The sequence below is a fragment of the Acomys minous genome (genome assembly GCF_964271855.1).
Source record: "Acomys minous genome assembly, chromosome: 1".
In the NCBI taxonomy this organism is placed as follows: Eukaryota; Metazoa; Chordata; class Mammalia; order Rodentia; family Muridae; genus Acomys; species Acomys minous.
The window spans coordinates 30120164-30148132 of NC_140483.1; the positions used below are offsets into that span (position 1 = coordinate 30120164).

The window sequence follows — 27969 nt, forward strand, 5'->3', positions numbered from 1 at the left end:
GACACTGGATCAGTATCACTGATGACCTACAGGAGGTCCCAAGGCATGAGCCAGGCATCTCACCTGCATTTTCTCCAGAGTGTCAGCTTCGTATGTTGTTGTATGAACAAAAATCAGTTTGTCTTAGAGCCAAACACTATATCACTATCTTCCACATAGCGCCACAGCGTTTGTCATCACTGTGTAGGAAAAATAAGCAGGATGATGTGACACAGCTAGCACGCCAAAGTTGCACTCACAGTGCCTTGTGCAATTCAGATGAAGTTAGTTTAAACACACTTGGGAAAACGATTTCAAGTCAAATGGAACGTATGTATCTCTACCTTCCCATGGACTTAATCTCCCTTTCGGAAGCAAGTGCTTTCTTTAAAAATCAAGTACATTGACAAATGGTCATTATTCTGCATTCAACTACTTTAAAAAAAAAAACATGACATAGCACTGCCCATTATGTCTGTTTTTCTCCACACACCAGTCATTGTACAAGGTCACGGTCTGAAGTACAGGCACCTCCTCCTATCCTGGCCTATGATACATCCGGTGACTCTGCTCACACTGGGATGGCTCTTTTGGAAACACACATTCAACAAACTAAGTCTCAATTTTTCAGAGATCAAAACATTTAAATAAAACACACAAATGTGTGTGCATTAGATTGCTAAATAAAGCTTTTAAAGCTTTTAAAACTGCTTTTCAAAAGGCTTTGGTGGGCCTTAGGTACCTAACTAAGTTTCGTAAGTACTTTTAAGTGCTGGCTTGTTCTTTTCTGCTCTCTGAAGAGCTGGACTCAACTCTGCTGATTTCTTGTGTGGAGCATGCTCCCATGGCCTTATCCCACGTTGACCCAGTGTCGGGCAGCTGTGGAGACTGAAAGCTATGTCTGTAAGTAGATGGAGAGGTTGACTGGTGGAGATGACAGCTCAGGGACGGCCCTGAAGATCAGATACAGTCTCCTGCTTGGTCTTTGTCGGTCTCCTGAACAGATGGAGGACAGTGGACACCTCTTCCCACTGGAGGTCTCTTAGAGCAAATTATGTTGGCAAGAGGCACAGTGACTTAGACATTCTTCCCTGTGTAATCCCTTTAAAATATAATTGCAAGCTCTAACTTCAAAACTGCAGAGGAAGGTCTCACAGAAGACCCATAGAACCCTTGGCGTGGCTCATTTGAATAATACAATTTTTAAAAATCAGAGGTAAACTCCAGACAAGGTCTACTTATTACTCATTATATATGTGACTAGCAAGCGAAGAAAAGCACACACACACACACACACACACACACACACACACACACACACACACCATAACACAGACCATCATTGTTCCTTGTCTATCTCAAATTGTGATTAAATTTCAATCGAGTTTGGAAACCTACCATGGCTACCACAAAAGATCTAAAAATAAGGAAAATAAGGCAAATTTGGGGATTACACTAAAGAAATGGAGTGTCCTAGAGAAATCGCCACCTCTAAGACAAGGACCCAGGAGTGAAACTGGAGGTTGGTAACGACTGCTAACAGAAAAGCAGGCCTGGGTGACAAAAGAGGTGACCCAAAGACCTGAACAACACAGGATCTGAGGCGTGTGCTCACTTGCTGCAGGACAAAGGATTACCGCTTTAAGAGAGGCTCCTCCCTACTTCAATAACACCCACCCACTAACCCCCACCACACACACACACCCTAGGTGTACAGCATTTTCTCTTTCAGACTCCCCAGAAGACTAGAGGCTTAAAAACAGAGAGGAAAGGAAGACAAAGAAAAGGTAGAAAAAGAAATCTACTGCAAAGGGCTGAGGGTGGGATTGGGGGTTTTGTAGGTGAACGGAAAAGGAGCGTGGAGGAGGGTCTGGTGGGTCAACAGAGTTGGGTGGATCTGCATTCAGTGTGGCTAGAAGGAATGTGGCACGTCACTCAAGACAGTGTCCGGTTTTTATTTTTCTTGGGACTCATAGACCATGATTCTCATCATCTAAGTATTTTGTTGGCAGAGCTAAGGAACTTTGCCTAAAAAGAAAAGTAGAAAAGTAGTGGTAGAACCCCAAGGATAGGAAGAGTAGGAAGCTTAATTTTCTTGGAAAAGAATGCAGTTGAGAGTGGATAACAATGGAAAGATGTTGTTTAATGACTTGACTTTCATTAAGGAAAGGAAGGGAGTGGCCACCGACATTTTGAGATATAGCTATTCTTAGTAAAATTAACATAGGCATACATATATGTCATATGTATACATGTGTCTGCATGTATATGTGTGCATGTACGTGTGTGGGGGTGAATGCAAATATATATGTGTGTGTTTCACATATGAAGATTCAAGTACCCACAAACCAATGATGTAGTTAGTTCTATGAAGGTTGTATCTGTATTGAATACATGCAGGGGGTTTTTTCTCTTGATACAGCAAAACAAATATTTCCATAGAATTGATAGTGTTATGAATTATAAGCAAGAATTATAAATAACCCAGAGATGAATTGAAGTATACAGGAGGATTCCATAGTTAGACAAGAATACTAGGCCGTACATAGAAGGAATTTGGAGCATCTGCGAGTGATCATGGAACCAGTCCTCTCACACAGAGAGACTGCCTCACATCTACGTATAGATCTTGCTTTATTCACATATAAACATTTGTGTGGAGTGAGTGTGTGTACAACTTAATGGTGAACGTGTGGTGTGAGTAAAATGTAGCTTAGCTGTGAATCTCTTAATTTGGGGAACTGACTGAAAAAAAATACAGTGTGTGAACATACCTCTACACACACACACACAACAACAACAACAACAACAACTTTTTAAACATAAGACTGCTCGTGGTTTGGATCACAGATCTTGAGGTTCCAGGTGGATTTGTTCAGCTTTTTTTCCCAGGAATCAGAAAGGACAAAGTGTGCTTTGACTACTAACAGGAATTCTGAACGGCTCTGTAAATGTTTTCTCCCATGCCAAAGTAAAATTTCTTATTAAACAAAAAGTAAATACCAAAATAAGTTCTCAGAAATGCTTCTGGAAGTGACCTCTGCACCTCCCTGTAGGCATCCATGACGAGGAGAGTAGCCATCGTTGGAGCTGGCGTCAGTGGCCTGGCCTCCATCAGGAGCTGTCTGGAGGAGGGGCTGGAGCCCACCTGCTTTGAGAGGAGTAATGAAGTCGGGGGCCTGTGGAAATTCTCTGTAAGTAGAGGGCATCTGCACCACAGTCAGGGAAGTGGAGGAGAAGGCTCCAGGCCTGCCTAGATGGGAGTTGTGATTCCTAGCAGGATTGGACCCCTCAAAATGCAATAGTGGAAGCAAGTAAGAGATAACCTCTCGTGAGTTAGCAGAAAGTGTGAAAAATCATGAATCAGAGTCACTTAGAGGTAAACATCAAAGTCGAGTGTTGGGTAAGTTTATATAAATACAGATAAGTGTCTTCCTTGTTTAAAAGCCACCTAGCAGGACTAGGCGATGATGGCTCACTGCATAAAGGGCTTGGCCCCATGAGGATCTGGTTTGAATGCCCAGAAAACACATAAGAAGTCGGGTGCAGTGGTGTACTCCTATGATCCTACGTGGTGAGGCAAAGCCTGACCGATAGGTGTGGCTACTGGACAGCCAGTGTAGCCGATCAGTGAGTTCATAGTCAGCGAGAGGCCCTACCTCAAAACACAAGGTGCGAAGTGACTGAGGAAGAAACCCAGTGTCAACCTCTGACCTCAGCATGTTTATGTGTGCATTTGTCTCATGAAGTAAACAAACAAATGTTTTAGATGTGAGGTTGCAAAGGGTAATGGTAGTGATTTAGACCACAAATTTCAATTTCTCAGGTGGATTTGGTAAACAGCTTTGTCAAGAAACTAGTGGCTACAAATGGCTTAGGTCATTTCTGGGTTCTGTATTCTGTGAGACTGGTCTGTTTCTGTCTTTATGTCATTGCTGCGCTGTTTTGGTGTCTGTTGCTTTGTAGTATATTTTGGAGTCAGGGAATGTGATTACTTCCAGCTTTGTTTGTTTGTTGTTGTTGTTGTTGTTGTTGTTTGTTTGTTTCAAATTGCTTTGGTTTGGTTCAAGTCTATTGTGTATATTTGTAGTCTTCTGCACTTCTGGAGGAATTTCAGGGCTTTTTTCACTAATTTTGTGAATATGACTTGCATGTTAATGGGTTAAATAACAATCTGCATTGAATCTGTAACTAATGAGGGTAGTGTGGATATAGTAACATGAATTCCTCCTGTCTGTGAACATCAGAGATTTCTCCATTTGGTGAAGTCTTCCTTAATTCCTTTCTTTGGGGTTTACAATATTCATTGAGCAGTCTTTCACTTCCTTGGATGAATGTATTCTTTTCTAGTTTTGGGGGTAGTGACTTTATTGCTGTTATTGTTTGTTTGTTTGTTTGAAACTGGCCTCTCTACATCATGGCCCCGACTGACCTGAAACTCCCTGTGTAGACCTGGCTGAACATAAACTCACAGATGTCTGCCTGCCTCTGCCTCCCAAATGCTGGGATTAGAAGTAAGCACCGCTAGACTCAGCTCCTTCGTAGTTTTGTACACATTGTGAATGAGGGTCCTTTTTTATCTCTTTCTCTTTAATTCCATTAGTTACAGAGTGAAAAAAAAGAAGACCCTTTGGTAAATGGCACTGGAAAAACCAGATAGTCACACATAGTAGACTAAAACTGATCCCTATATCTCTCATGCATACAAAGATAGAGCAAAATGGATTAATAACCTAACTATAAGATCCAAAATTACTAGTAAGAAGCAGGGAAGACACTTCTCTGACATCACTACAAGCTAAAAAGAAAATAGATATATGATAACCTCAGCAGTACAGGCTATGCTAGGTGAGTGGATGAAGTAAGTCTGACATATAGTCTGACTATTTTTAGTGAAAAAGATGGAAATGGAAGTCATATGAATTAAATGAAAAAATGTGTTCATAAGTAAATGAACATATAATGGTGATTACTAAAGTCTAGGAAAGATAAGAGAGAGATGGGAGAAACACTGGGAGTTTAGACACAGGCACCCAAGTACAAGGAATGAAAAGTAATATGTTCTATACTGTAGTAACCAATTATGTATTTTTAATAACTAGAAGAGAGGTACCCAAGCACTTCCAAACACAATGCGATGACAAGGGATAGAAATACCTTAACCTGATCAATATGTAGTGTACCTACGCATTGAAACATCACATCATGCCTCAAAATATGCACAATTATTCTGAATTAATGAGCACGCTTTAATGTTTTAAAAGATACAATTCCTAAATTATCTGGTTTGAGTGTTATACAATGCATACATGTATCTAATTTTTACATGATAGTCTTCAACTACAATTAAAGTAATAAAGTTGGGAGTGTGCTCAACAGAGACACTTCCTACTGAGAAAAATCCCTTTATGCAGGACAAAACCATCTATTTTCAGTGACTATATACAATGAAATGGTTATTTTGGAACACAAAATATATCTGATATATTAGCATATACAAAAAGTAGGTTTATCTATTTTTAATTGATAGCAACTTAAATCACATATAAAGCTTCTCCACTCTTGCTTACTTCAGTGCATTTTGCATTACTGATACAAACATTTATTTTTATACTGCATATGTATTAACAAGTCTTTGTAGCTATCAGTTTTGTTTGTTTCTTTGAATTTATTTTATTTATGAGGTTACAATATAGCTACATACTTTCCCCCTTCCCTTTCCGCCCTCCAAGCCCTCTCATATTCCCCTCCTTGCTCTTTCTTTTTCTATTAGTTGTTCTTAAATACACTGCTAAATATAACCTGCTCAGTCTGTATAATGCTACTTGTTTTTAAAGAAATTTATTTTAAAACACTTCTTTGGTATTTATATAAGCCTACCATTTAGTAATGACAAAAGCAAAATTGAATGCTAAATAATAGCAATAATAGTAACAATAATAATGTTGAAAATGAGAAGCTGGGAATGTGGGCCAGTTGGTAGAGTTTACAAATTAGTACAATTTGGAGTGCATTCAGAAGCCTTAAGTTCAGTTCCTAGCACCATAAAACTGGTCACGGTGGCTCACACCTCTAATCTCAGCACTCAGGGTGGAAGCAAGAGGATCTGGAAGTCCAAGACCATTGGCACTTACACAGAAAGTTTCAGGCCAGCCTGGGATATGTGGGGTCCCAGCAAGAACAGGAGAGGAAAGAAGTGAAGAGGAGAGGAGAGGAGAGGGCAGGGCAGGAAAGGAGAGGAGAGGAGAGGAGAGGAGAGGAGAGGAGAGGAGAGGAGAGAAGAGGAGAGAAGCAAATGCAGGGGAGAAGCAGGGAGGAAATGGGATTTTAAAAAAACAATTTAGAGAGGATCCGACCACATCTCACAGACATATATGCAGCTAAAACACCAATGCAAATAAATAAACTATTAAAAACAAAAACTTTAAAAAAACAATTTAGAAGATTTGGGTATGAAATTTGAGACAGCTACAAAGGGCTGGGTACGGCCTAGCTTGAGGCTCATTGATGCCATTTGCCATTGTCTTCTTATCCTAAGCAGCAATCAGCAGAAGTGCATGGATGTACTCATTTCATTAAGTCACCCCCTAACTCCTGGGATCTATAGAAGTTGCTACCTAGGGCTTGAGATGGAGAGATTTTCCTGGACTATCTGGGCTATCTAGAAACACTGTGTAACATACTCCCCTATGAAGGAAGTGAAGGGAGATGTAAGACAGACAGAAGAGGAAAGGGGCTGCATTTGTTTACGATCTTGAAAATGGATGTAGAATCCACAGTAAGTCAATGAAGGCAGATACATTTGACACTGACAAGCTGGTGTGCACTGAAAAAGGCAAGACTTTTTCTCTCCACGGCCTGTGGCGGTGAACACACCCTGGGAACAGCTTGTTGGGGCTTCCATTGCTGGCCTCCAGAACTTCAGGAGGAAAAGGCCATATTCCTTAATTGAGCACATTTATGGCAATCTGTTAAGGAGCCACACGAAACTAATATAACTGGCCGTTCCGAGATTCCAGCTCTTTTACCAACATGAGGTGGGTTAAGATCACCAATGAGGCCAGGAATAGATGTCACTCAAGCCACTAGGAGGCAACGTCAACAGCCACAGACAAGTATGCACTGAAGTCGGTGTCTTACATCCTCTCAACACTTGTTCACCTTTCATAGGAATCTAAACATTGATCAAGCGTGAGAAACTATAGGCCCAGAGAGCTTACTGGCTTGTAATTGGTGCTTTCAATAAACTCTGTGCCCATTGGGTTCTTATTCTATCCCTGACTCAAAGCCAGAGTGATGGACTGTCCCTCACTGCTTACCTACACAGTAAATGAGCTACTCTCTCCAGGCCACAGAGACAGACAGCTAAAACTCCTGTTTCCTGCCATCACCCACCGCCACAATTAGTCCGTAAATTGAACTGGTTTACATGAAGTTGGATAAGTATAAGCTCTTTTTCTTTTTCAACGAACTATTTTTATTAATGAAATATATTTATTAACTTATTATTTGAAATTTTCATACATGTATTCAGTGTGTCTTGATCATATGCCCTCCGTATCCACCCCCAATTTCTCACTCCAATTCCTCCCTCCCCACCTCTAGACACATTGCCTTCTCAACTTTTATGCCTTCTCAACTTCTATAATTCACTGGGTTAAACTAGCGCTGCCTGTATGGGTGTGGGTCTTCTGCTGGGGTTTGGCCAATCTACCAGTAGCCACATCCCGTAAGAAAAGTCATTCTAGTGGTGGTGCATGCCTTTAGTCCCAGGACTCAGGAGGTAGGGGCAGGTGGATATCTGTGAGTTCGAGGCCAGCCTGGTCTAGAGAGACAGTCCAGGAAAACCAGAGCTGTTACACAGAGGAACCCTGTCTCAAAAATCCAAACCAAACCAAACAAAAGCAAAAACAAACAAACAAAGAAAAGTCACTCTAGCTTGCATGGGTCTGCACTAGGTCCTCTGCGTACGTTCTTTGATTGTATACCTTGGTGCTCTTGTGGGGCTCCTAACAGTGGAAGTGGGGATGTCTCTGACTCTTTTGCCTGCTCTTGAGACCCTTTTCCTCCTACTGGGTTGCCTTGCCCAGTCTTGATATGAGGGATTGTGCCTGGTCTTATTATTATATCTTGCTAGGCCACGTTCAGTTAATATCCCTGGGAGGCCTGATCTTTTCTGAAGGGAAACAGAGGAGGAGTGGATCTGGGGGAGAGGGGAGAAACTGAGGTCAGGATGTATTGATGTATTGGGAAGAGAGGGGGCTAATTCTTACTCTCCAGCAGTCATTAACAGCCGACAGTTTCTTAGCTTGCAAAGGGACCACAGGCGCCCCCCTCCCTAGGCCATGCCATATCCAGAGGACATCTTTTTTACAACACCCTTCTCCATCCTCTGACCCTTACATTATTCTACCTTTTCTTCTATGATGGTCCCTGACTGGTGTCCCACCGACAGCTGGATTTATTTTTTTTACCTGCACTGTCATGTTAGTGCTCAAAATGTTTCAGAATTGAGGTTATCAGGTTGAGAATGAACTAATTTATTCCTTAATTTCATCCTGTTTCCTTGCAATATCATTTCTATCAAGCTTCCTAAACTGACTAGGAGCTACAAATCCCTTCACATCCTCAAATACTCGTGCTGACTAGTTGGCTGCATGAGTTACACGGACAGCAACAAAACAAAACAAAACAGAAAAACCTTGGGTCACATTCCTTTTGGAAGCAAACACAACAGCTAATCTGTCACTTGACAGTAAGTAAATTTCATTCCTGCTAGTACTAATGTTTGGCATGTAGTATTATCCCAGTGTTTACTAAAAGGTCATGATCCGGGCACCCATCAGCTTTGAGTTACATGGAACCTAATGAGAACTTTCAAATGGTCTGCATGTTTTTCCACACACTTGAAACCATCCATAGAGATCTGTAATTGAATCTTTCATCCCAAAACTTAAACTGAAATCCAGACAAGTTATTGATTTATTCTTCTGAGAAAGACAGATGTTTTATTTAGAACTACACAGCACTCACAACCAATCACCTTGGTGGTTTCAGAGAGCCAAATAAAGATTCAACTCTTTCATAGTGGTCTTCATAGTATTTTTTTCTTTTGATTTAATGCCATGGGTTGAGGAAGTAGCTCAGTCAGTGACGTGATCGCCTTGTTACCATGAATATCTGGGTTCAGGCCTCAGAAGTCAGTTTTGTAGTCCCAGCACTGGGAAGCAGGGTTGAAGGATTCCTGGATCTCTCTTGCTAGATAGCCTAGCTTTGTCAGAGTGGATGACACTTAAGGAACACACACCCAGGGTTGGCTTCTACACACACACACACACACACACACTAGGAGAATGGGGTGTATATGTATACATGGATGCACAGGGTCACTCTACTCATAAACATTCACATAATTTTTTAATTCGGTGTCTTTACTCCACCTCACACATACTTTGAAGCAGCAGCTACAACAACAAGTCCTAACGCATGATCTCATATGGGGACTATTCTTTTGCTCATTGACCTCCGACAATTTCATTCTGTACTGTTACTACAGAGACATTTGCAACTCCAGGCCAACTAAAATCAGTTCTGTGGCAGTTGCATCTAAATGGATTGCTATGAGAGTTTGTTTGTTTGTACTGTTGGCTGGTTGTTTTGGTGGGTATTTTGGTGGCGGTGGTGCTGGTTGTGGTGGTGGTGGTGGTAGTGTGTGTGTGTGTGTGTATGTGTGTGTGTGTGTGTGTGTGTGTGTGTGTGTGTGTGTGTGTGTGTATTTATGCATATGTGGCTAGAGATGATAACCAGACCACAGTGTCCTGATCCACTCTTTGCTAAGCCTTTTTTTCGTCAATGCTCCCTTCTTTCATCATCACTTAACACATTCTCTACAGTTCTTAGCACAGTTCTGTAACCTCTCCATCAGCATTAACAGGGAAAATACGTCTATTATTTCTAAAAATTAAAAGTGAATCCAGGACAGCCGGGGATACACAGAGAATCCTTTTCTTGAAAAACTGAACAAACAAACAAAACCTCTGTTATCTTCATAAGTGCTCAATGGGCGGCCAGTGCCTGTGAATTTACTATGCTTTAGTCAAAGTAGGTAGTAGACATTTTGCTTTTAATTTTGAAATATTGGGTTTGAAATTTACAAATCTTACAAATAGTGTCAATTACCTGTTGCTATTTTTATAAATCAGATTGATGACTAGTTTCCCATGCATGGGGAACAGTTGGTGACACAATGAAATCCTGTAAATCATCCATCACCATATGCTATAGAAATAAGAGTTCTAAGTTGCATACTTCCAAAAGAAAAAAAAAAGATGTTTCCCTTAGAAAATGAAATACATTGAGTATATGCTTCCATATCCTAAATTACCTTGATAAGAGTCTGTGATCAGAATCAGTTGTTTATGGGGAGTTCATATTTATTTGTCATCTTATCAGATTCACTCGTGGGCAAAGGTCAACTTCCCTGACTCTAATGACCTGGAGCTGAATGTGGACAAGAGCTGTATACTCATTTACCCGTTTTCTTCCATCTGAACTTTTCATTCACAGGACCATACAGAAGAGGGTAGGGCTAGCATTTATCGATCGGTCTTCACCAACTCTTCCAAAGAGATGATGTGTTTTCCAGATTTCCCCTATCCCGACGACTTCCCCAACTTTATGCATAACAGTAAGCTCCAGGAATACATCATTTCATTTGCCAAGGAAAAGAACCTTCTCAAATACGTACAATTTGAGGTAAGATACTGTCAGCCAGGCAGCTTCAGATGTGGGATGAAGTGGTCCATGGCTGCTGCTCTGGTCACACTTATTTTCCCCTAGACTCCCTGACTTTAATCAACATCTTAACCATCTGGTTTCTCTAACTGTGGATTTATGAGCACCGTCATTTTCTCAGGAATCTGTTGGAAACATGCAAAACATGAGCACAAACAGTTCTTACCTCAAAATAGCACCAATTTTGAAATCAGTAACAAAGAAATAGATACAAAATATCCCTGAGTTTGTAAGTTTTTAAATAATCTGTGCGTCCAAAAGAAATTTAAAGAAAAAATACAAAACCTTTAGAACTGGATGTTAGACTTTTTGTGCAAGGCACGGAAAGCCAACTTTTGTGAAACCATACACTTAACCATTTGCAGTAAGCAATTAAAAATGTTTAAAAACAAGGCAAAAAAGAATACACACACATGCACACACTATATTCACACACACACACACACACACACACACATATATATATATATAATGTTTTCATTTCTTCCAAGAGACTTTTGAATTCCTTAAGACGTACCTTACTAATTAAGTTATTTTATTAATATCAATCTGAACTTAGCATATTAAAGAAGCCTTTCTCTCTGCGTTCCTTAGACACTTGTAACCAGTATAAAGAAATGTCCTGATTTCTCAACTACTGGCAAATGGGAAGTTACCACTGACAAGAATGGTAGAAAGGAAACAGCTGTCTTTGATGCTGTGATGATTTGTTCTGGGCACCATGTATATCCCCATCTACCAAAAGACTCCTTTACAGGTAAGGCTGGTATTTAGGAAGCCACCTTCACACTGTCGAGAATGAACATATCAATGGCGTCTATTTTAGTCTGTTTTCTGGTGCTAGTAGCGGAATACTTGGCAATTAAGACATCGTAAAGACCTAGGTTTGTTTGGTTTACATTTACGGGTACTAGAAAGTCTAAACATCATGGTGCTAGCATCCTAACAAGAACTTACACACAGGGAGAGAGAGAGAGAGAGAGAGAGAGAGAGAGAGAGAGAGAGAGAGAGAGAGAGAGAGAGACAGAGAGACAGAGAGACAGAGAGAGAGACAGAGAGAGACAGAGAGAGAGAGACAGAGACAGAGAGAGAGAGAGACAGAGACAGAGACAGAGACAGAGACAGAGAGACAGAGAGAGAGAGAGAGACAGAGACAGAGAGACAGAGAGGCAGAGAGACAGAGAGAGACAGAGAGACAGAGAGACAGAGAGAGACAGAGAGACAGAGAGAGACAGAGACAGAGACAGAGAGAGACAGAGAGAGACAGAGAGACAGACAGACAGAGAGAGAGAGAGAGAGAGAGAGAGAGAGAGAGAGAGATGTTACATCACAGCATGGTAAAGAAATGGAAAAACAGCTAGTCATTTCAAGCAAGTGAGGATTACCAAATGAGAAGGGCAGCTAGAGGGATTCAACAGCCAGGCTTGCTCTTTTTACAGAAAAAAAGTTACTGCTTTCATGTAACTAAACTTGCCCTACCATCCTTTCCAAGGGTGATGTCCTTGGTTACCAAATTACTTCCCAGTTGTCTCCACCTCTTAAAATTTATTCACACACTTCAGTAGCACTACACTGGGGACCAAGCTGGCAGCACATGTACTCAAGCCATTCCCTAACTGTGGTAATGTCTTTTTAATTAGACTACAAACAAGCAAATTCTGTTATATATCATATAGTAGGATTATTAAATTGTCTTATTTTGTGACCACTAAAGCTGTTTTATTTTAATGGGAGTCCAATTGATTCATGTCTCTTCCACTTTTTACTCAGGACTGAGCCGTTTTAAAGGCCAATGCCTCCACAGCAGAGACTATAAGGAGCCAGGTATATGGAAAGGAAAACGAGTCCTGGTCATTGGCCTGGGGAACTCAGGCTGTGACATTGCTGCAGAACTCAGCCACATAGCTCAACAGGTACCAGACACCATTATTTCCTTTGAAAAGTATGCAATGGAATGAGATGGTATGTGACCACCAAGTGATATACATATAACTCAGCTTTCTAGATAGCAAGTGAGCTATGAAATAGCTTTACAGGTATCACTGGTGGTGTTTCACACCCAACAAGCCTCGTCAGACATTTGATGTCTGCTCATGTATGTCTGATCAATTCCTCTAAAACCAGAATGGACTTAAGGCTTAAATCATGACTGAGACTCCTAGATAGACTGTTCTGTACTTCAGGATTTCTGGTCTCCTCATCAATAGAACAGATTAAAAACAGAATCAATTTAGGAACAAGATTGTTACACGCTTGAAACATGATCCAGTCAATACACACAGAGAGCCACATAGTCACTCATCCATGCATGAGTGTATTCAGTGGTTATTTCTTGCTCCCAGCATTGGCATAGGTGTTGGAGAAAGAATGTTAAACAAAACAAACATAACCCTCACTTTGAACTCCAAGATTTTAAGTACATACTCTCATGTATAAATTATCCTTGTGGAAAGGGCTAGCAAAGAAAACAAAGCCCATAGTCCATGTGGTTAATAGGGCTGACTGACTGCACATCTAGTGGGAAAGACCCTGGAGACGAAGACATGCAAGCAGAGAACCAGAAGTTCAGAAAGGTAGCATATAGAAAAGGCCTCCAGGGAGAGGTTCTCAAAGTAAGAAACTTGGTGCCTCCAAAGCTGACACAAGACCTCTCAGCTGCATCTCATCTCAGTGTGCTTGGAAAAGAAGAATATGAAGGGAAGCTGAAAGGAAGGTGGAGAGGGAATGATGAACGTCCTTTTATGGCATGACTTTAGATAAACGTCACCTCCTCACTTTGAAGATAGTTAAGGGTTGCTTTTCCGGAAGCCCTAAGGCAAGAATCTTATTTCCAGGTGTTATGACTGCTGGTGCTTTATAAGCCCAATACAGGTCCCTGATAGGCCCCTGGGTATCCCCAGTATATGTCTAGTTTTACTCCATGATATTATAGCCAAGATGTACAAATATCACATCAAGAAAAATGGCATAAAAATCTGTTCCTATGCCTCCGTCCCACACATTGCACTTGACAGCCACGAGGCATACAAAGAAATTAATCCCATGATCATCCTTCTCAGGAGACAGTAAAAATCTAGCCAACGCATTCACACACACACACACACACACACACACACACACACACACACACACACAGGCACACACACAGGCGCACACACACTCTCAAAAATTCAGACACACACACATACACACAGAGACACACTCACACACAGAGATACACATATACAAAGACACACTCAAAAACACAAACATGTGCACACATAGACACATATCACACCACACACACAAGCACATAGACACATACATGCACAGAGACATAGCCACAGCCACACATACACAGTCACACTTACATACAAACCATGCCACACACTCATACACAGACACACACATGCAAACACAGATACGTTCACACATATATACACACACACATACACATATCACACACACAAACAAACACACACAGACACATACAAACATACACACAGACACACACACCATGCCCCCCTCCTGTCTCTTGCGAGCTAAGCAATATAACAGTATAAGAGCTACCACTGAAATGAAGGATAAAAGGACGATTCTGTCACTAAATGCCTAAAAGACTGTAGACTCTGAGTCCTCATAGAAATGGGTCAGAATGCATTCTTGAAAGAGAAACATAGCCACACAGTTGACGTGGTGGCAGAAGCTGTTCTTAGAAGGGGAGATCAGAGCAAAGCGTGAGAGCAGGGACCAGCACTGTGCATTTGACAACTACTGACTCATCTTGCTGAAATAAGGGTTCTTAATAGAGACAACGAATATACTGCATCAAAGGTGCTTTAATACTCCCACATAAGTGAGTGCCTTCAGCTGGAGGAGAAAGGTCATTGAATCTCATTTTTCCCAATGAAGAAAAAAAAAGATAACTGAAAACAGAAACATCAGCAACTTCTTAGAAGGCTCAGAGGCACTTAAGATTTGAACAGGACTTAGGAGAAACCAAATCCAGAACTTTAGATTCCAAGAGCAGAGAAGGTCCAGGAACTGAGATGGGAAAGTGAGGATGGAGTCCCAGAGACTTCAACAGAGGACTGAAGAATATGGATTCTTCACAAGAAGAAGCCTACCACATAAGGTGTTTGAACTAAGAGAGATGTGATGAACCAGGGTGCTGAGATATTTATGGCCGCATATGTGATAAATTAGAGGGAAGAAAACAAATTCCTGAAGCTCTCAAGGTACTCCGTTCTTATCTAGCTAGCTTCTCTCATAATGATATTGCATAATTAAAAAAAAAACAAGAAAAGAAGAAAGAGGGGGGAAAACCTAAAAGCCTACTGTGTTAGAGAGCAGCAGAAGAGGAAGGAAAGGAAACTGACATCTAACTGATCACATCCTATATTTCAGGTGATGTCAGCCATATTGCCCAGGTTATGATGCTGAATTGACCCTCATGCAAACATGAAGCAGCAGATGCTGTTTCTTTCAGTTTTAGAAGAAGGGAAACAAGATTAAGGGAGTTAGAGCAGTCTTCCCTCTGTCACATCATTTAGAGGGAGGAGGGCAAGGATTTGTGCCTATGGTGTCCTCCTGGTCATAATCTGCTTGTCTTATTTTACACCAATGCCTAGTGTGAGAAAATAATTGCATCTTTATAGACAGCAGTCTTGGGGTGAGCACCAAGAGAAATATGCCTGGAATTCCCATCAGTGGTCAGTGTGCTAACACTTGAAAGAAGTTGGTTCCTGTCCACAGAAGCAGATTAGAGCTGAGGAAGCTTGTCTGAGAGTTCTGTTGGAGTCAGAGTCTCCCAGGAAGGAAAGTTAGCTTCCTTTTGCCATGTGCAACTCTTTAGGAGGAGTGACAGCTAAGCGGTTCCTACTTCCTCCTGGCAAACAAACAAACAACAACAAAAACAACCAAGAGCAAGCAAAAAAAGTGGATTCCTAAGTAGAGATGTAGAAGGCATTTTACACTATACACGGCACTCACTACATTTAACGTTTGTGCTTTGTTTTCCCCCCTCCAGGTCACCATTAGCTCCAGAAGTGGATCTTGGGTGATGAGCCGGGTCTGGGATGACGGCTATCCTTGGGACATGTTGGTGATCACACGATTTCAAACTTTCCTCAAGAACAACTTACCCACAGCCATCTCCGACTGGTGGTACACAAGGCAGATGAATGCAAGATTCAAGCATGAGAATTATGGCTTGATGCCTTTAAATGGGTAATGTGGGGCTAAACACAGTGTGTCTGCTGACTTTTATTTCAATGTCAACAGCCCTTGATATGTGTCGTAAACCCAAAGCAAATCAAAAATATTCATGAAGTAACCACATCTTGTGCATTAAAGGATAAAGAAGTGCAAATATTGGGAATGGTTTCCACACATTCTCCTTACCAGATTTGTACATCTAGAAGGTTAGGTAATGCTGAAGCAATTAGTTCCCATAGTAACAGTAATAAAAAATAAATACATTTTATAACTTCATAGATTACCAGAGTCTTACCTAGCCTCTCCTTTAGGCTCTGGCATATATTATGACATGCAGCCTCACAACTAAGAAGAGGGCTCTGTTTGTTCTCCAGCTTTTCAGAAGAAAACTGTAAGTACAGCAGAATTAATAATCTTGCCAAAGTCTCACATCCAGGAAATAGAAGCAACCTTCAGTATAAACCCAGACCTTTGATTGCTGGTCCTTTGATTTTTTTATCCATTTACTCTGTGACCTCACATTTAACGTCAAAGATGAGATTAACAAAATAACTTCCCTGTGTTGTACTCTCTTCTCAACTCCTTCAAAGACTGCTCTCTCTGAACAAGGCCAGCTTCTCCAATTTCCTCCTGATTTTTTCCCTACAACTCCCATCAGCTTGCTACATAGGAAATAACTTCAGCATTGGATACAAATCCAGAACTTCATACAAATTCACTAACTCAGCAAACATAAATGAAGTTATTTACTATGGCAGGTGCCAAGTTAAGTCTTTGCGGATACATCAGTGTCTAGAATAAGCAGAATCCTGTCCTACCTGAATCCATGCTGGGTGGCCATAAACAGACAGTGAATGCATTGCAGAAGGCTATATGCTGATGTGTGTGTGTGGAGAATACAGTGAAGGCAAGGGTGATGGAAGTTGCCACCAAGACAGTTTTCAACAGGGTCCTTGAATTAGGTCTCCGAGAAAAGAACGCTTTTTAAGCAAAGCCCTAAATGAGATGAGGAAATGAACTGCAAGGCTCGCTAGGGAAGATCACTACAGAGCGAGGATACAGCCAGAGCCTCTCCTCAGAGTAGGGTTGGCATAGTCAACAAGCGATGTGAGTTTCTTTATTAGAGAGAAGAAGCAAATGTGGAAAAGAAACCAGAGGCACGAAAATATCGAGTTGGTATTGTGTCTTATAGACCTTGCGGGAGCCTGACTTTTACTCTGAAGGCAGAAACAACAAGCCAAACATCCAAGAGCAGTGACAAGACCTAAGTTAACACTAGAGAGGCTTTGGCTGCACTAGTCACCGTCATTCAGTATAGAGAGGTAGAGCATGGGCAGAAGTGTAATATGACCAGTTCAAAGCTATTGTCAGGACTGGGATATAGCTCAGTGGTAGAGTATATGCCAAGCATGCATGAAGCCATAGGTTCAATCCTACCTACCAACAGAAAAAAATTGTATGGAAAGCCAATATGGTAGAGACTGTGACTGTGAGTGGGAACCATTATCAGTGAGCATTCAGTGAAGAAAGACACAGATAAGATTTTCTATTAGGCATGATAAAGAATGTGACAGGAAGAAAAGCTTCAAAAGTATCTTCAAGAATTTTGATCTGAGAAAGAATATAGTTAGTGTTTACTGAGCTTAGAAGACTCTGGAAAGGACAGAGGTTTAGCTCTAGACAAATCCAAATTGAGATACCATAGTACAGAAAAAAATATGTTGAGTGGCTGTGGGACACACAGACAGAGAAGAGATTCAAACTCTAAAGTTTGTGCCATCTCTTGAAGGATGGGTGTAGATGCAGAAGGCAAAAAGACTGAGGGCTGAGTTCAGTAGTCAGGTGGGAAAGAAAACATCAGCAAGAGACACAGTGTGAAACCAGTATTATTAGGAAAGGAACTAAGAGAATCTGATGATCTTTGAAAATATACAATGTTTCAGGAGGGAAGATACAATCAACTAAATAAATAGTTACTAATAGGTTCAGCAGAATACTCAATTACCTGGGTCCATCGTGGACCACTGGACCCAAATCAGCTTGATACTGACAGCCTTAGCAAGTGCAGTCTCCGTGAGGATGGAATGTTTTGTGCCTGATGGCAATGAGGGTAATAAAATGGCAGCTAGGAAGTGCAGTTGAGTCTTTCCCAAGCAGAACTTGCAGCTGCTCTCACTGTCTTAGTCTCTTCTCCAGAGGAATCTTCCTGTGGTCTCTTAACTGTCTTAGCCACACCATAACAAGTTGCTTTCCTTCCACTTTATCCAATTTCACTGCCAAGTTCAGAACGATCTGTGTGCACAAGAGATTTTACTGACCAAAAATAAGGCTCTTTTCAGACCTCCAGGGGCCAGTGTTTCAAACTGTTTTCCATCATCTACCCTTATCTAAGTTCCTAGGAGTACCTACCTTGGCCCAAGTTCTGCAGTTAATTCATGTGGCTCACATTTGACCACTCTATGGAAACCCAGGTGTAGCTTTCCTGTTTTCCCTTACAGCCTCCCAAGTTTACCTTACCATACCAGTTTGAAAATAAGAATATAAGGTAACACTGTTGGCCCTTTATCTGTACTAAAGACTACAAAATTCTTCATATTATTTCGATCTCCTTGTGACCTCAGATAGAGAATATTGACATTCCATAAGAGAAAAACAAGGCATGGAGAATTTAAGAGGACTTAATCCTCACAATTTCATGGGTAATAGGAAGCAATGGAATACTTCACATACCAAGTACCTTACATTAGCACTTTTAATGCCATAACTGTCACTAGAAGTTGGGAATTGATATTCACTTTGAGATTTGGAAGGAGCCATGTGGATGAGAAGTACCAAGCCAAATCATCTTCTCTTCCTTCAGTTTTATTCTTCTCATGCATTAGTGATATTCCACAGCTTAGACAAAACTCTTTTTTTTTTACAGTTAAGCATTTTAATTTATTTTTTCTTATAATTTATTCAGATTACATCACAATTGTTATCCCCTCACTTGTATCTTCCTGTTCCTCCCTTCTCCCTGTGACAGAAGGGGAATTCCTCCCCCACCATATGATCACAGCCTATCAGGTCTCATCTAGATAGCCTGCTTCTCCTTCCTCTGAGTGCCACCAGGCCTCCCCACCAAGGGGAAGTGGTCAAATAGGGGACACAGGAGCCCCACAAGAAGACCATCAAGGCTCGCAGATCTAGACCTGGGGGTGAGGGGCCTGCACAAACTGCAATACCAACCAAGGACAATGCATGCAGTAAAAATAGACCTCCTATTCAGATCTAGCCAATGGACAGCTTGTTCTCCACGGTGTGGGGAGAGCAGGCAAAACTCTGAGTGTTTTCTTCTTTCTGTGCCAATTTGTATAGAGACTGAGATGGTGGAAATGTTGCTGCTATAATGACCAGTCTCTGCTCTCCATACAGAACCCTCAGGAAGGAGCCCGTGTTCAATGATGAGCTCCCAGCCCGAATCCTGTGTGGCACTGTGACCATCAAGCCTAACGTGAAGGAGTTCACAGAGACCTCTGCCGTGTTTGAGGACGGAACTGTGTTTGAGGCCATTGACTGTGTCATCTTTGCAACAGGCTACGGTTATGCTTACCCCTTCCTGGATGACTCCATCATCAAAAGCAGAAACAATGAGGTCACCTTGTACAAAGGCATCTTCCCTCCTCAGCTGGAGAAGCCAACCATGGCAGTGATTGGCCTCGTCCAGTCCCTCGGTGCAGCTATTCCCACAACTGACCTGCAGGCTCGCTGGGCAACACAAGTAATAAAGGGTAAGTAGACTAAAAAGTTCACCGGTGGATGCTAATGAGGTTAGTTTTCAGACTCTAAGCAATACTCCTAATTACAATGGACCTATCCAGTTGTGAGAATCGGTAACTCTATTTCCATTGATTCTGTACTCAATAAGCAGTTTGAAATATGTGTCACTAGGTTATCATATGCAATAGTAAGATATTATGAGGAGCTGACAATTACCTGAGTTCATTCACTGGACAAGAACTCTGAGAGTCCTTGGTCCTAACTTCATGACAACTTTATTAGACTGTGATTTCAAACTGAATAGAATCACATTACTTGGAAGGGTGATAGAAAAAGATAGTTCCAAGCCAGGATCTAGCCAACCGCATAGCTACAGCCATGGAAATTAAACTTTCTGGGAAAGCAGTGGTTTTTTTTCAGTGCTGTTTTCTTCTCTACAGCGTGTTAGTTAAGGGCACACAGTGGGTCGACTAGAGACAAGAAGTAGTGGGTGTGAGAGACGTTCGATCTCTAAGATATAAGGGTACATGTTATTCACATTTTTAAAGGGGAAAGGAAACAACAGACTTGATTAGGGTGAGGCAAGGAAGGCAGCCAGCATCCTCTGGGAGCAGAGCTGGGAACAGAGTCACAGTGACATCTGAATGACGGGGTATAGTCATAGGCAACCGCAGGCCGTAAGACTAAGTAGCACCATAATGAGGGGGAGGAGTCAGAGAACATTGAGCACAGTTTAGTTGAACCTTAAGTTATGAAACTTCTTGATGAGGAACTTTTAGCAAAGTGATCTTCTTTAGAAGCTCTTGCTAAGGCCTCTAGTACTGCCGTGACTGGCAAGACTTAAAGATGCACCCTTTCAAGCCGGGCCTCAGAATATGCCCCTGTACATCTTGGGCCACCAGGCTACCACCCACATCAGTGTGTTCTTACTCAGCAGTGACCTCTCTGAGTGTCCTCCACCTTTTCAGACAGACTGGAGGTAGCCTCAGAGGGCAAAGTTGCTCCAGTGAAGCAGCAGCAGCCACACAGCCCTCAGAGTCTACCTCGGGAGGCTGGGGCTAAAGGCAGGTCCCTAACTCTCTGTAAGGATGAGAGCTATAACATGGGCTCTGAGAAAAGAAAATGAGGCAAAAGTAAGACAACAGGGGGGAACCAGTGAGATGGTTCAGTTGACATGGATGCTTGATGCCAAGACCTGGGCTGCGTTCTGGGACCCACACAGTAGAAGGAGGGAACTGACTCCCACAAGTTGTCCTGTTCTTCATGATCCCTGTCCACCTGAGGTACACACACACACACACACACACACACACACACACACACACACACACACACACTGATATGTAAGCATGTATGTATACACAGGCGCAAAGCAAGCAAATAAATAATGATACACCGTAAGGGCAATCTTGAGAGAAAAGCAAAGTGGGAAGTTGACAGAAAATTGATGGAGAAGGCAAAAAACATGGACTTACAAAAAATGGGCTAATGAAAAAACAACTTTGGGAAAATGAGAGCAAATGGTAAAGGCTCAGCATTTAGTTCAGTGGTGAGCACAAAGCCCTGGATTTGATTTCCAGCCCCTAGAAAAGAAAAATCTGAGCTCCAGGACTACGGGGGCAGCTACAGACAACATGACAGTGGAAGTGAGTGGGCTAATGAACACAATTCCCACCTCCAAGTCCCTTCACCTGCACCTGGACAGGACAGATTTCAAGGCCTATCACAGGCCATATTGACAAAGGCTGTCCAATGACACTGTAAAAATTGTAAGAATCAGAAATTAAACAAGCCATTGCAAGGAATGACCAAGCACTTTTAGGTAAATTTTAATCTCATTCAAAAGTATTTCCAACATTGCCAAAGAAATTATCTTTAAAAACCATTTTGGTTTGTGTTTCAGAGACTTATATTAGCTTATATGAGCCTAAAATCCCAAGGCAGCTTCAGATTGCAGCTTACCACGGAGCACACCCCATACCCTTGGTAGATTTGGATAGTCCATAATCTCAGTCACATCCAACATCTCCTGTTTCTCCACCAAAATATTTGGGGGTTCATTCAGTTCCTAAAAAGAATTTTTTCCTTGAATCTTGAAAAAAAATCAGGCCAAAAAGATGGTTTGGTCCATAAAGCACTCATCAGGAAGGCAAGACAACCTGATTGATCAGATGTTCATCATATTCTCAGCATCCATGTAAAGATTCAGGTTGTATCGAGACAAGCCTGTGACCCTAGTACTGAGGGCAGTGGGTGCATACATGAGGGTTCCTGAGATTTGCTGGCCAGCTTGTCTAGGGAACTGGTGAGATCCATGTTCAAAGATAAACCCTATCTCAAAAACTAAGGTAGAGAGAAGTATAAAGAGGTATAGAGGACACGAGGTCGACCTCTGACCTCTGCTCAGTCTCTCTGTCTCTGTGTCTCTGTCTCTGTCTCTGTGTCTCTGTCTCTGTCTCTGTCTCTGTCTCTCTCTCTCTCTCTTTCTCTCTCTCTCTCTCTCTCTCTCTCTCTCTCTCTCTCTCTCTCTCTCTCTCTCTCCAAAACATAACACATGTGCAAACAGGTACATACACATACTCCATAAACACACACACACACACACACATACACACACACAAAAATCCTGAAAAATAATTGCAATTCACTTGCAGTAGACTATAATTTATAGAAAATATTTTAAAATATAATTAAAGCTTAGACTATAGCTCTTTAATATTGAGCATCTAGTATCTTTAAGAACAAGACAAAAGATAATGACATAATAGACTTCCTTAATGTGACAAGCGTCAGTTCTGAGAAGAATAAGACCCCCTACATCAGTCTAAAAATGCTCACCTCGTCATTTGCTCAGTTTTGTTTTACTGAACAGTCAAAAGCCCAGTGGAAATGGGATCAGTAAGATGGCTCAGAGGCTAAAAGTTCCTGCCACAAAAGCTTGACGATCTGAGCTTGAGTCCCAGAGCTCAGTGGAATGACAGAAGTGGCTCCTGAAAGTTGTCCTGCGACCTCCACACCCGTGGCATGTCATGCATGCATGCACACACGCACACAAATAACAAATACTTTTGAAATGAAAGTATAATGTGACTCATAATTCACTGAGAAGAAAAAAACACCAGGGTACTCCTACGCCAGAGTCATTAAACTATCACTAAACACGTCCTTCTTTTTTCAGGAACTTGCCTTTTGCCTTCTGTAAATGACATGATGGATGATATTGATGAGAAAATGGGGAAAAAACTGAAATGGTAAGAGTACCTATTATAATGTAGATCTGGGATTTGCATACAGAAGCCAGAATGTGTCAATATTTGAAACAGATTTTTGTCTTAAATGATCCTTAATGCAGTCCACAGAGTAAAAGCTGTGAGCCACCCACATTCTTCCATCTGAGGGGAGATCTTGTCACCTGCCATTGCATAATGTCCTACTAAGCACAAGGTGCAGCATGAACAGGAAGACTAAGGACCCTCATTGCATCGTCACCTTTATCCCTGTCTTCTGCACTACATCCCAGAAAGGACATGCAAACGTGAGGAGCTCGAAGTAATTAGAGAAGCATATCCCAGCAGAATTCTGTTCTCTAGCGCAGAAATCTTTCACAAGGTAGAAGATGCTTCAAGTAGATGCTTTAACTAAAAATGACTCAGCCTAGAAAACTGATTACCTCAAAGGCTGTGAATGAATAACTTCACTTGAGCAAGAGACAATTTGCTAACAGGGACCAAAAATGTTCTCCACTGCTCTGTAGTGTTAGGGAGTTTTCAAATGTGATATGAGATATTCTCTTCAATAACACAAGAGATTAGCAACAACGGCCCCTGATGGGAAGACATGAGTTGATTTCCCTGTTCTTGCTTCTGCAAAGCCTGAGTATCACTGGAATCTCTCCTCTCCCACCTCTAGGTTTGGCAACAGCGCGACCATCCAGACTGACTACATTGTTTACATGGATGAACTGGCTTCCTTTATTGGAGCAAAACCCAATATCCTCTGGCTGTTTCTCAAGGATCCCAGGTTGGCCATCGAAGTGTTCTTTGGCCCTTGCAGTCCCTACCAGTTCCGGTTGGTAGGCCCAGGGAAGTGGTCAGGAGCCAGGGACGCCATCCTAACGCAGTGGGACCGGTCACTGAAGCCTTTGAAGACGCGCGTCGTTGGTGGTGTTCGCAAGCCTTGCTTATACTCCCATTTGCTGCGTCTCCTCGCTCTTCCTATTCTCCTCATTGCTCTTTTCCTTGTGTGGATCTGATCTTGATTCCCTCTAGAATGTCTGAGAGTCACTAACAATAACCAGACAGAACTTTGCTATTTAAAAATTAAGACTTCTGTACCTCTCCTTTTTCCTGTTGCGGATCATTTGCCAGGACTCGAGGCATCCGTTAGTAAGCAAATGAGTACCTTCTCTGCCCATGTAAAAAAGCCCCTTGCAGAATCCTGCTCTTCTGTGGTGGCATATGTCATTTCTCTTTAAGTTCCACTAACAATTCGTAATGAGAATTGTATTTTCATATCCAACTTGAGTCATCTCCTGAAACAGTTGCACATGGTTCTTTTAATCCTTGAAAGATGTACTTCAAATCCAAACAGTGAGTAAAGCAGAGAATTTAGAATATGATCTTCTCTGGCTGCCTCTATAAACTTTCTGAGGCTATGGGGGAAGCTTGGCTATTACATTCTATTTTTATTTTCTTCATAATGCTCCAAGCATTATCTCTTGCTCCCTGGCTAAGAAACACAGCACGGAAATCTGACCCTCATTGAAAGTCACCACAAATGAGCTCATTTCACTGATAAGAAAAATCAGTAAAACAAGGAAAGAGACTCTCTCACACAGAGCAAATAAATAATTGTAACAATGAGCAATATATAATCCTTTGAGTTGGCACAGAAGGCATTTTAGGAAACAAAATTTCTTAGTGTTGTCCCTTGAGTATGCTACATGTTCTCTATGGGGTCCCAAAGTGTGCTGTTGGAGGTAGGGGTCCAGCGGGAGATGCTTGGGTCATTCAGTGGAGCAGACCCTTGAGGTCTTTACCTGCCATTGGTTTCTTCTCTCTGGTCCTGGCTTGCTATGCAGTGATATTTGTTTAATTCTCTTGTGTGCTCCCACTCTTCTGTCTACAAAGTGACACAGGCAGGAACTCAGCCAATGCCAGTGTCTCACAATCTCAAACTGTGATCTGCCTGAGGCTGTTTTATCACAGAGGCAATTTTTTTTTTCTTTCAGGAATGATGAGGGCAACAGATTAGAAAACGACTGCCATTCAAAGGGCAGCTCATTAAACACACAGATTCCCTAAGGAAAGTCTTAGAAACCCAGAAAGATGAGAAACTCAACAGCATGCTCCAAAAATCACCAGAGAAAATCTATCAGAGAAAAAAATAAAAGAAATGAAAATGCATCTGGACACAAACAAAACAAGGCATGAGCAATATAGCAGAAGTAGCATTAAGATAGATGTTTGCTATGATAAATATCTGTGAAGGAACAAGAAAAGACGATAAGAAAAGTTAAAGCTAGGAATGGTGACTCATGCCTATAATCCTACCATGGGTGTGGAGGGAGCTGACAAAGGAAGACTGCAAATTTGACCCTGATTCAGAAACAACAAAAATCTATGCCACACCTAAAGGAGGTAGAAAAGTACTAAGCTTAAGGTGATTAGGAGGCCAGAGCAGAACTGAGTGAGACACAGACCAGGAAAATGGAAAAACAAATAAAGACTTGGATTTTTTTTAAATGATAAACTAAGTTTGGTCTAGCCATTCAGCTAGCAAGCTAGAATGAAAAAGAGATTAAGGAAATAATAGGTTAAAATAAAATCAGAACCTAGAGAAAATACTAAAGGTAATGCATGCTTTTAAGTATTATAAGAGACTACTATAAATAATTACATATTAAGATGGGAGAATCTAGAAGAAATGGATAAATTCCACAGAAAAATCCATGAAGAAATCATGAAGAAATTGGAAAAAAAAACAAGAGCCAATAATAAGTAAGAAAATTAAGCCAGTAATGAAAAAAAGTCCAGGGCCAGGAGGCCTCATTGCTGAATTCTCCCAGTCGTTTGAGGAATTAACACCAGTTTTTCTCAGGCTCTTCTAGAAACATCAAAGTAAAAATAAGGCCTCCAAACTCATTTTACTGGGATAAGTGTATAATGGCAACAAAGCCAGACGAGACATTACAAGAAAGAAAGAAAGAAAGAAAGAAAGAAAGAAAGAAAGAAAGAAAGAAAGAAAGAAAGTCAGACAAAATCTAAAACAATAGGTCAATATCACGGATGAACACATATGCAAAATTCCTCAATAATATATTAATTGAACTCAAGAGTGCATTAAGAATCTAAGGAGAGTGGTGCCTGCCCTTAATCCCAACACTTTGGAGGTTGAAACAAGAATACTGAGAGATTAAGGCCACCCTGGACTACATAGCCGACCCCGGGTTTGTTGTTGTCATTGTTATTGTTTATAGAATAGAATTAAAGATGGCTCAGCCATTAAAAGCACTTGCTATTTCTGAAGAGGACCCGCAGCATGCCACTCCAGTTCCAGGGGGTCCACCACCCTCTTCTTGACTCTGCATATATGTAGTACACACGCATATATGCAAGCAACATACCCACATACGTAAAATATAAACAAGCAGACAAAGAAATAAATATCTTTAAAAGAATAGAATTTGTGGACCGGTGAGATGACTCAGTGGGTAAGGGTGCTTGCCACCAAGCCTGATGGCCTAAGTTCAATCCCCAGAACCTACTCCTATAAACCATCCTCTGGCCTTGACATGCACTCAGCAGTACATGTGCACATATGGACACACAAAACAAATGCATGCAAAAACAAAAATTTAAACCAAAAGCATCAGCTTCATCCATGTGATTCAGGGACTATTCAACATAGGTGAATCAATAAATATGATACATCCTTTTGGCAGGTTGGAATACAAAAACTATGCAATCGTGTCAGTTAGGAAAAAACGCATTTGACAAAATTCAATACTCTTTCTGAATAAAACTTCAGTATATCTGGAAGGGAGGGTACCTCGACACAATGAAAGCCACAAGGGACCGGCCCACACCTAACATACTCAATGGTGAGGCATAAGCCTTTCCTCTCATGTCAGTGACAAGGATATCTACCCTCAGTGCTTTTCATCATACTAGTGGATGTCAGAGCTAGACGCTAGGCAAGGAAGTGAAAGGATATGCTAACAGGGCAGGAAGACACACAACGGTCTCTATTTGTGGACCACGTGATCTTACACATAGAAAACCCTGAAGGCTCCACCAAAAACCAGCAAGAAGTGATAAAATCACTAAAACTGCAGGGTACAGAAACAACATAGAAACAAGTAATTATCTCTCTATTCCAAAAAAAAGTGTTCATCAAAGAAATTAAATGCTTTGGGGTATCAAACTGAGAAACTTTTACAAGACAACAAAAAAAAACTATTAAAGTTATGAGAAAACCTGAAGAATAGGGGAAAATTGCAATCCATCTATCCAGCAATGAGCTAATAGTAAAAACACATAAAGAGCCCAACTCAACAGCAAGAAAATAAATGACCCGTTTAAAATTTGTTTGCTTATTTGTTTGTTTGTTTGTTTGTTTGTTAGAGACAGGGATTCTCGGTATGGCTCTGTTTGTCCTGGACTTGCTATGTAGGTCAGGTTGGCCTCAAACTCACAGAGATAAGACACTTAACTGGCCAATACACATGACACATAAGTGGAAGGTAAAAAAAAAAAATCTCAGCAACACTAATCATAACGAAAGGTATGTAAAAATCCTGTCACCTCACACCTGTTTCAAATTTTTAAAATGTACAATAATGTTCCGAAGAAGATGTGGTAAAATGGGAAGTGTTATCCACTGATGGGTTAAATAAAATGTTAAATTTGAAATGTTTCGCCACAAGATATGCATTAATGTAGCAACGTGTCAATTAGTTTGATTATGTTACATTACATATGTATATAAGGCCACTACTACTGTGACCCGCAAATGTATTCTGACAGTTATGATTGATAGGTTGGGGAGGGGGAGGAGGGAAGAAGGAAGAAAAGGAGGGAGGGAAGAAATACAAAGATTTGATTAATGCATCAACCAATTATACCCCCCATGGGAGTCAGACTCTACAAGAAGAAAGAGAGCCTGAAAGGTAAGTGTCATCGTGAGGCAGCAGAGCTCCTTCGGCCCCGCCTGGGGTAGAAGCTGCCAGGCAACGACCAC

At 41.3% G+C, this 27969-nt stretch overlaps 1 protein-coding gene across 1 annotated transcript; it reads left to right on the forward strand.

Annotated features, from left to right (window-relative positions):
• Positions 1-1658: 1658 nt before the first annotated feature.
• On the forward strand, positions 1659-27641 carry LOC311593093 (flavin-containing monooxygenase 3). The gene is made up of 9 exons (XM_084774175.1): positions 1659-1766; positions 3036-3173; positions 10546-10734; positions 11368-11530; positions 12544-12686; positions 15782-15981; positions 19384-19739; positions 22907-22979; positions 23638-27641. Exons 2-9 carry the CDS (start codon positions 3042-3044, stop codon positions 23978-23980), a joined length of 1599 nt encoding a protein of 532 aa, XP_084630301.1. The 5' UTR covers positions 1659-1766; positions 3036-3041; the 3' UTR covers positions 23981-27641.
• Positions 27642-27969: the final 328 nt, after the last annotated feature.

Excerpts from the sequence above, each read along its gene's own strand:
- LOC311593093 (XM_084774175.1), top strand. The coding sequence starts at position 3,042 with ATGACGAGGAGAGTAGCCATCGTTGGAGCTGGCGTCAGTGGCCTGGCC. Across the intron at positions 3,174-10,545 it reads GGGGCCTGTGGAAATTCTCT|GACCATACAGAAGAGGGTAG; the intron begins GTAAGTAGAGGG and ends TTTCATTCACAG. Across the intron at positions 12,687-15,781 it reads TCAGCCACATAGCTCAACAG|GTCACCATTAGCTCCAGAAG; the intron begins GTACCAGACACC and ends TCCCCCCTCCAG.